Source organism: Dinoponera quadriceps, unplaced genomic scaffold (assembly GCF_001313825.1).
Source record: "Dinoponera quadriceps isolate SergipeBrazil2010 unplaced genomic scaffold, ASM131382v1 scaffold1846, whole genome shotgun sequence".
NCBI lineage: Eukaryota > Metazoa > Arthropoda > Insecta > Hymenoptera > Formicidae > Dinoponera > Dinoponera quadriceps.
Window position 1 is genome coordinate 962,237 of NW_014556140.1, and position 10,607 is coordinate 972,843.

Consider the following 10,607-nt stretch of genomic DNA (forward strand, 5'->3'; position numbering starts at 1 on the left):
CCACTAGTTCGAATTACAACTAATCCGAAGTAGTCGTATGCGACCGAACGCCATATTGATTGATTGATTTAGTATCACTAAAATACGAAGATGGACTTGCATTCGATGGCGGCTGATCCAGTTCAATAAGTTGGAAAGAGTGCGTCGCTCTGGGGAAAGAAGAAGAGAGGAGGCGGCCCGATTGAGACAACTCAGGTTGGCGGCTGAGAGATCTCGTACCCTGCGAGACAGGCGGTTCCTGAAGGCACCTACTAATAAATTTAGACTTGATAGATCCGACTCGAAAGCGGGGATTTGGATCACAAGAGTTAGAATCTTACGGGCCATTAACTTTTCATTTTAATTTAGTTGAAAGTAAAAATCAACTTATATACATTAATTAACTCATACAACGTTGGATATTAATTGTGGATATTAATATATTGTTGGATATTAATCATATGTGGATTATTATATATCGGTTTGGTGGAATGAATAACCGTGGTAAAAAGTAAGAAGGTTATTAACGTACTTGTAAATAGTCCTCATCGCGCAAATTGCAGTCGACATGTTTACGACATTTCGCATTATCCGATGCACAAGACACTATTTACCATAATCTGACGATATTCGCGCGCAAAATTTACGTTATTCTTCCTGACTTTTACGATGTTTCATAAGACGAGAAATATACACGAATGTTTGAACGGCAGCCATTGATATATCGACAGTTATATCGATGATTAAGTCGATGTTGATTCCTTGCTCGGTACGCAGCGACATCACGGAAAACGCAATGGCCAATCAGAACTTCCTGCTCTGGAAATAACAGACACGTGATATGATTGGCCGCAGCGTTGGGTCTGTTCGTTTCGGCTGCACTTTGTGCACCTGATGTGAGACAGCGACATACACGTGTGTCGAAGAGAGAGAGAGAGAGAAAAATAAAAAAAAAGTGTAGAAGTAGAAGTAAAAAAACAGAGCGGGAGCTGTTCTTTTCGACCTCACCACCTGCACTTTTCTCTCATTCTCCTCTTCTCTCTTTTTCTGACCAATACCACGAATATGTTCATTTCACTTTTCGGGTGCAGAAAGTGTGTCGCAACAATGTTGGAAGGAACAGTTGCGTGTATTTCTCGTCGCGTCGCGTACGTAGAGGCCATTCCCAGCCCATTCCTCGGACTTGTTTAGAGGCGATCTTGTTCAGTGGAAGACCTGGAAGCGTGTAGTTTCTCCTCCACGTGTGGTTAAATCGCAGGGATCGCACGTCGTCGATCAGAGTCGGAATATAAAATGACGGAGGACAAGACGGAGTTCGTAAGTATCTAGATATCTGAATTTTCTTGCCCGCCCGATCCACCGAACCTCACTTTCCACTGACTTTGTTGACGATTGTGTGATACAGAAATTTATAGGGAAAATCTAAGCTTCTATATCATAGTATCAGCGTAACACGATTAAATTGAGCAAGCACACACTGAAATTTCTTCGCAGGATTGGGGAAACGAAAAGTTGCAACGTGCTCAGAAGACCGTCGACAAGTCATCCTACGACCTGGAAGCATGGAGCATCCTTATAAGAGAAGCGCAGAACAGACCCATCACAGAAGTGAGACCGGTGTTTGAGAGACTAGTTTCCGTCTTCCCATCGGCTGGGCGTTATTGGAAAATTTACATAGAACAGGAGGTAATGATTAGCAGCATTGATCTTGCACAGTAATGATAGAAATTGCTTCACCGATGTTCCAAACTTTGGAATGTAACGAAAAGAACTTTTGCAAATGTTGTGTCTTTTCATTAGGACAATTAAAGCATCAAAATTTGTGGTCGTATTTTAATCCATGTTTATCGTTTATTTTTCCAGATGAAAATGCGGAACTTTGAGAAAGTGGAAAAGGTATGTTAATATTAATTCTATGAATTTGTAAATTTAGTGTATATAGGTTTATGTATATTTACATGTTATTAATTAAATTAGTTCTGTATATATATATATATATNCACAGAAAAGTCGGTTTGAACGGTTTAAATAAATCAAATACATAATAAAGTGAAAGTAAAGTACTTTCTGGGTAACAAAACATCTCATAATAAGATCTATTTTTTCGTCGCGATTAAAGTCACTGAGATTTATATTCGTGGATCTGGAAGGAGGGTATGATTTCATACGATTTTTGTTGTATTATTTTTAACCGATTAATGACGTCAATTAATACGTCGGTTTCTTTTCGTTATGAGATTAACGCTCTGATACTTTAAACGCTGTTTCCACAAGAATAAATGTTTCCGTTTTGTTCTGTCACTGTAGCGTTAACAGATTAGAACTCTAGGGTATTACTAACACAATGTCCAAATATTATCATACAATATGTGACTCGAAGTACTTTGCATATTATATGAGGTGAATAAAAAGACTATTTCACCACCAGCCAATTATTTCATTGATTAATAACTGATCTGTTTATATGTTCGGGAGGTTGTTTTCTTTGGCGAGCGGAGAGCAGCTTCCTTTGCATTATTTGCTGTAAGGTTCACTTTCTCAAGATTGATGCGCCGTTATTACAGCAAAGCAAAGCCGAAGAAGGCAACTTTCTGAATGTAATAGCCTTATATTCCTTCCTGCAGTATATATTTTTGTTTTTGCTCAGGACGCGTTTTATTATAAGCCGGTTACCGTATATATACGAACATTATACAATCGTGAACAAGATAGAATTTTTTGTAATAAATCGAAGAAACGCACGGTAAAAATTGCACACATGTGAACATGAAGTCCTAAAACAGTTCAAGTCAGGGCAAAGAAGGAGTATGTTCTATGATACTTCATTCAACTATGAGAAAATACGAAAAGTCCTACTATTCACCCTCCCTCTTAACAATATTTGAGACAACTCAAATCTCACAGATGGAGGCTCAAATATTGTGAACGATTCTAGAGGTAGCATAAGGTGATAAAGTGATTCAATAGTTTCGGTTTCAGTAAATCTACACTTTTGTTTCACATCCTATAAATAATTATATCGTTGATCATCACCATATGCTGCTTCACGTTGTCTTCGTTTTTTTATAACGTCTTGGGATCACTCATTTCCGGATCCCGCACAGGTACATTCTTCTATAATCGGCCCCACGTGTAAAAAAATAAATAAATTTTTTCATTTTGTGGGGCTACTCCGTGTTAGCTATAACACGATGTTATTATTATTATTATTATTATTATTATGATTATGATTATTATTATTATTATATATGAAACTCGTAGAGAATATTTCTTTCGTTATTGCTACTGATAAAATTCATATGTTTATACAATAAACTATAATCAATTGATGCATTGGTGCATTATTATTTATCCCAATTTATACGTAGAAACACTATTGTTAAACGGCGGTGATTGTATATCGTTAGAAAAATTTCCGTAATGAATTCTGCCTGTTAACACATATATTTCTGATAACGATTCTAATGTACGATATATCTCGTGGCTCATGCAAATGTATAATGTTTAAAAATGTGTATAAGTAAAACTTGCCTGTATGGGTAAGTAATTCGGTAGATATATGTACATATATCTTCCTTTGGGACCGAGCTAAGATACATTTTTATCTTTCCGACGTATCTCTGTTACTAATTGCTATGACACGTTTCTAAAATGTGCTCTTTTGTCTAACAGCTTTTCCAAAGATGCCTCATGAAAATATTAAATATTGAATTGTGGAAACTGTACCTTTCTTATGTCAAAGAAACAAAAGCGAGTCTAGCTACTTATAAGTAAGTATATAATATAAGCAAATGTTCTCTTTTGAAAATATATAAATTGTCACAAGTGTACAAGCATAGTTTCTTTGCCTTTTCGTTTTGTTCGATCGCTATTGAAAGAGTTACGAATGATAGATTAGCATTTGAAGATACTTATTTAACTATTTACTCGTAAGACCAGAGAAAGAGAGAGAGAGAGAGAAAGAGAGATTAATCGTGACATTGTTTTAGAGAGAAGATGGCACAAGCATACGACTTCGCATTAGATAAAATTGGAATGGACATACACTCCTACAGCATTTGGAACGATTACGTTATGTTTCTGAAGAGCGTGGATGCGGTCGGATCATACGCCGAGAATCAGAAGATCAGCGCCGTACGAAAGGTAACATACCGCATGAAATATTTTCGCGTAATCCACTAGCGACGTAACAGATTCAATGGTTTTCTTTATGAATAGTAAAACTGAGATAAACTTCTATATTAATGTACTCCTCTAGGATGACCTCGATCTCGACGTATGTTGTTCCTGTCCTCCTACGCTGTAACTTTCAGAAGGTTTTAACCGTCGCTCATTGTTCATTCTGAAAAGTTATTAACACGCTGATTTCCATCGATCGTACAAACGCCTAATTGATTCAATCAAATCACTAAAGCTGCAGTAAATAAATATAATTCAGGATACGCATCTGTTAGCTTGTTTCATTAGCTCATTACTGGCTGTACAACCTATTTTGTAGATGCAATTAGTTATACGTCACACGTAATTTAATAAAACGCGGTAACATCATAGCGCCGGTCACCGGTGATCCCCGTGGCATTCAACGTGTTAATAAAATAAAATTTTCAAAATCTCAGTTCACACGTCACCGCCGAGCCAAGATTGAGATTATCTTAGGGGGATCATTAAGCATGTATTGCCCGTTAGTGCCGTATTTTCAGTGGCGCATCAAAAGGGCTACTAATAAATTTAATATTTATCAAACGAAATTATGTTTCTGTGCATTTATTTCCTGTACATTTCCTGTACATCCATTTCACTATCTAAATAATAAATGTTAATTTGAAACGGAATTGTGTATATATATACACAATATTACAAATTCGAAAGTATAATTTATTTTTTTTATTAACGTGCTTAATATTTATGCATCAGTTGGTCTAATAAAGATGCACAGATAATAGGAAAATGTATATGAATGTTCAAATATGTATATTTCGAATATTATTGTAAGTTATGAACATATATATGTATATTCCGCGATTGCAACCGCGATTAATTATCGTCTCGTAGGTCTATCAACGAGGTGTGATCAACCCCATGATAAACATGGAGCAGTTATGGAAAGACTACATGGCGTTCGAGCAGAATATCAATCCGATAATCGCGGAAAAAATGGCGATCGAGAGATCTCGGGACTACATGAACGCCAGACGCGTCGCCAAGGAATTGGAAGCGGTCACGAGAGGGCTGAATCGAAGCGCGCCTAGCATTCCTCCAACCGGCCATCCTGAGGAAGTAAAGCAGGTATTTTAATCTTTTTTTTTTCTTCCTTTCCGATTCGACGTATTATTTCTTCTTTTCGTTTCCGATCGACCCATGCGCTCTCTCTTAATTAGGTCGAGTTATGGAAGAAGTACATCGCGTGGGAACGTAGTAACCCTCTCAGAACAGAAGACACCTCACTGGTTGCTCGAAGAGTCATGTTCGCGATAGAGCAATGTCTCCTTTGTCTGGGACATCATCCCGCGGTGTGGCACCAGGCGGCACATTTTCTGGAACTGAGTTCCAAGATATTGACGGAAAAGGGGGACGTAAACGCGGCTAAGAATCTCAGCGACGAGGCTGCTACTATGTTTGAGAGAGCCACGAATACGCTATTGTCGAAGAATATGTTGCTATACTTCGCGCACGCGGACTTCGAGGAGGGTAGAGTCAAGTACGAGAAGGTGCACCAGATTTATCAGAAATTCCTCGATATACCCGACATCGATCCCACTCTGGTTGGTATATTTGTATGTCGTATGATAATAATATTGAGAAGAATATCGCTGAGAAATATCTGCTTTCTTTCTCACAGGCATATGTACAGTACATGAAATTCGCGAGAAGAGCGGAAGGTATAAAATCCGCGAGGACGGTGTTCAAACGTGCACGAGAAGACGCAAGATGCAAGCATCACGTTTACGTCGCTGCCGCGTTGATGGAATATTACTGTACTAAGGACAAGAATATAGCATTCCGTATCTTCGAGTTAGGTTTAAAGAAATTTGGGGACAATCCTGATTATATTCTCTGTTACATCGATTACTTGTCGCATCTGAACGGTAAGGGATTTTTGTTTCAAGAAAAAATGTGAGATATTCCAATATCCTGAGAATATATTGTAATGTAGCTTAATTAAACTCAAATGCCGCTTTTTATTTTATTCCATTCAATTTATTTGAAAAAAATAGATCTTTTTTTTTTAAGGGATTTATTGTATCTGAATATGTGCCTAAGACTAAGCTTGTAAAGTGAATTTGAGATTCTATGTATCATGTAACTTTTTTGTTTCTCAAAATCCAAATTTTGCTGTTCATCAGTTTCACTATAAGGTCAGTGTTTTTTGAAATTTTTAAAAGAACAGTATAATAGATAGACGATTTAATTTTTAAGGTTCAAAATTATTTGGAAAAGACTCGCTTTTTTTAAAGCTGTTTCACGTCAAAACGCTTACACGAAAATGCCTAAAAGTTGCTATTAAAATGCATCGTTATTACATTGCAGAGGATAACAATACGAGGGTTCTGTTCGAGCGAGTGTTATCTTCTGGTAGTTTAGAACCGGAAAAATCAGTGTAAGTTCATAACATCGGAATTCTTTTTTCGGCCTACCCTACCATAAGCCTTATTTGCGGCTAACGAACGTTTATTGTCACGAAATTCTATTTTTTACAGTGACATATGGAATCGGTTTCTGGAATTCGAATCCAACATCGGAGATCTAGCCAGCATCGTGAAGGTTGAGAAGAGACGAAGTGCGGTATTAGAAAAGGTTATTGTTACAGTCCGTTATTTTATGAGAAACGAGAAACTATTTAATTACTCTCAATACGATCATTGTTCTCCTTTCGTCCGTTAGATCAAGGAATTCGAAGGCAAAGAAACCGCCCAATTGGTAGACAGATACAAATTCTTGGATCTTTACCCGTGCACACCTATGGAATTAAGATCGATCGGATATATGGAAGTGTCTAATGTTGCCAGAAATTCCATAGGCACTTTGCCCCGCGTACCAGACCCAGAAGAAGCGATCGCATCTCTACCAAGGCCCGATTTGTCGCAAATGATCCCGTATAAACCGAAGGTGAACGCCTTGCCTGGTGAACATCCGGTATCGGGTATGTATTCGCATATACAACTTCGTTTCATTCGACAAATATTATCGGCAAACTGTACATTATTGTGTTTATTATTATTATTATTATTGTTGTTATAGGCGGTTCGTTTCCATTGCCACCGGCTGCGGCTCAATTATGCACTATATTGCCGCCACCCGGTTGTTTCAGAGGTCCTTTTGTCGCTGTCGATTTACTCATGGATGTTTTCAGTAGAATCCAATTGCCCGACCACGGTAATTAAATAATATATATAATATAAAATTCAATATAATATAATATAATATGTAGCAATATAAAATATATGTAATTTCTTTTTTGGAGAACATACAAGATTGAAATTATTCACAGCTCCGTTGCCAGTGGCGGACAACGGTTGCGACACGAAGCTGTTCGACCTTGCAAAATCTGTGCATTGGATCGTCGACGAGAGCAACGACGGCGCAAGCGGCGGACAGAAGCGTAGACGCACGCGTTTAGGTGGCGACGACAGCGAGGAGGAGGATCTGCCGCCTCCGCCAGCGAACGACATTTACCGCCAAAGACAGCAGAAACGAGTAAAATGAACGAGAAAGAAGACGAACAAATGGTAAACAAGTGTCGAATGATCATGAACATTATGTGTGTGGCGATATCTGATATCGGTGTGAATGTATTTTTACGTGTTACGTTACGTTCCTCGCGTAAACGATGCCGCCGACCGTTCGAAGAAACGAAGTTATTAATACTGAGGCATATAATAATGTACGATTGTTAAATCCATCATGTGACATTGTGCACGATACTTTCGAGTACTATGTACTCAGAAATCGCGTCATTGCATATTGGTTTCATTCTTCTTCGCACATACATTCGATTGTTTATACACGGACGTGTGATGTTTCGTCGGATAAAATCGAGAGAACAGATCAATCGACGTAATCGAGTATACGCGTGTCACACGATCACATCGTGTGAAATAAGAATGTAAGATTCATTCATATTAAATATGACAAAATTTTATTAAGTGATATACAAGATGATCATTTTCTAGGGACCCGTAGTGTGCAGGTAAAACAGGTGAAGCTGAACTAATTTGCATTTTGTTATGTACTATTTTACAAAATTTGTAAACACCGAGCATCAATTATATTATATCTGCGTTTCTCACTCAACAATGTCAATGCAATGTAACATAAGTATTATTGAATGAGGAATTAATTCATCATGAGCTATCGAGCGCATGGAGAGCGGTAGGTCGGACTCGGTTAAAGAAAAATAGCTTCTGGAGATTTTTTAACAACAATGAGTATTAATTGATTTCTAGAAGCGGAATAACGCAGTAAACGGTGACATTTCGAAGCTGCACGCCGAAGAAAAACAAGCCTCTCGCTGTCAGTTGATAACCATCGTTGCTACGAGATTTTCAGAGATGAGCCATTTTTCTTTATACAGAGTCCGACCTACCACTTTCCGTATGTTTATTAGGTCATACGAATCAATTAATTCCTCACTAACTATTTTGCGAATTTTGGAAAATAGCACATGACTTTCCTGTACAATTTCAACTGTTCTACCTGCCTACCACGGATACCAAGAAATGTATCCGACGTCCTGTATATTATTTGTTAAATAAACTGTAGCAATATATTTGCGATGTCGAGAGGGAGGGAGGAAGATACTGCTCATAATTCGTATGATAAAGAAAAACATATAATCCATAATTTTTGACCGATAAATCTACAAGTTCCGGTTTTACGTGGTAGAAATCGACGTTGTCGAGAGATTACGATGCATTTCCACAAATTGCTTCGGGGAGAGAAACGATCGATGCGCCCGGTGGATGAGCCATAAGCTAGCGTAAGAGTGATCGTTCAGGGAAGGATACCGTCAGATGAATACACAGCGACGTTTCCTGTATTTCCCGTTCACAATCTCGATTTACAATCTTATTCAATTTGTTGATTTTGTTATTAGCGATTGTCGAAATTGGATCAACCATTTTCGATTCGTATCTTTTATCTCAGTATCCATTTAAATGCATGTAACTTATCTTACAGGACCAATAAACGATCAATGTGATATGGAATTATTCCGTTTCAGAGTACGATTATCCTCCTCCGTCACATACTCGTCGTCTCCGATGTGACAATTTGAACAAATTTGCGCGTAAAACGCACAGAGCTACGAAAGGGTATTTGATGAGTCAGTGACGTTGAAATTAAAGAATTTTTTTTTTCAAACTGCGACTTACTTTTCAACATAGTTTCCATATATTCCAGATATTCCAGCTTCTTTAAGCCTTCCAAAAAATATGATTTCTCGAACTCCGCAAAATAGGCGTTTGTTGTCAGCGATTATCTCCTCGTTCGATGCGAATTTTTTCCCAGCGAGCCGTCTCTTCATGTTCGGAAATTCGACTAATTTGGTCGTCGACACACGAAATTCACTTTTTTCCGTTGCAACAAAACAACGCAAATTTATTAGCTTTCGAACGCTGTTAAAAATTTACTATTTGACGGATCTACCTGAAACCTTTGTGTGTATGCCGGCAAAGAATGGCAAATGTCACAAATAATATCAAATAATGCGATCTAAGCGTATCTTATTAAAGTCAAAACTGACTTATCAAACATCCTATATGTAGAAATATTAATTATCCCTCGATTTCTGAGACGGAATGCCTACGTAGAGATAAAAAAGAATACGATAGGATATTTTCTCGTGTCGCTAGTCAACTTCGTCGCTCTCGGAATGTAGCTCGGAGAAGCTCACTCCGGTACACTCGGTTAACAGATTCAAGGTATTAACGCTTCAATGAAGTAAATAGTTCGTCATCAGCGCTTCTCGCGGCCAAGGTAGACTTTGTTAGTAGGTACAACTTTACGATAAGGGTGCAATTAAACTTTGATCACTATTCCTAGTTCGAGTGGCTGGTAATGGCCCCTTTGGGTTAACGGTAAATTGGGCTGCGGGCTTCGAAAATAGTTGGCCGCTGTTAGAGCTGCACCGAAAACTTGATAAACGACCGAAATCTGCGCGAAACCGCGCGCCGGTTTGTCAGCCGTTTCCACAAATCGCCCCGGCTTCGAAAAAAGGAATGGAAAGAGGGAAAAAGTCGCTCCGCCGCTGGGCGAGCAAGAAGTTGGGCGCGAACGCGGGCTCCGAGGGGAGGAAGAGCGCGGGATACGGTGAATTAAAATTTACACGGAAAAAAAGAAGTAACTCCCTCTCACAGTTAAAAACTGTGACTTCCATGGCTGAAAACTAGTCATCCATATGATAACAACTGAAATCCAGTTAGCAGACCTGGTTTTTAGCTACTGGGGAATTAATTCTTACGACTATAGTCGTACACACGGAAAAAAGAATTAATTTTCACAGCTAAAAACTAAATTTCAGTTATATGTAAAGATGAAAATAACCCAAACTGACGGTAATTTTACGTCTCTATACAGTAAAAATTAAAATGTCAATTTTAACATTTTTCGTATGTTCCAGAAAGTCCACT

At 38.2% G+C, this 10,607-nt stretch overlaps 1 protein-coding gene across 1 annotated transcript; it reads left to right on the forward strand.

Annotated features, from left to right (window-relative positions):
* Window positions 1-980: 980 nt before the first annotated feature.
* Window positions 981-9,185, forward strand: LOC106746976 (protein suppressor of forked). The gene is made up of 13 exons (XM_014624185.1): window positions 981-1,296; window positions 1,474-1,665; window positions 1,843-1,875; window positions 3,652-3,749; window positions 3,969-4,122; window positions 5,032-5,265; window positions 5,358-5,741; window positions 5,819-6,065; window positions 6,508-6,577; window positions 6,678-6,774; window positions 6,862-7,120; window positions 7,219-7,353; window positions 7,469-9,185. The coding sequence occupies exons 1-13, from the start codon at window positions 1,273-1,275 to the stop codon at window positions 7,681-7,683; spliced, it is 2,142 nt and encodes a 713-aa protein (XP_014479671.1). The 5' UTR covers window positions 981-1,272; the 3' UTR covers window positions 7,684-9,185.
* The last annotated feature ends 1,422 nt before the right edge of the window (window positions 9,186-10,607 follow it).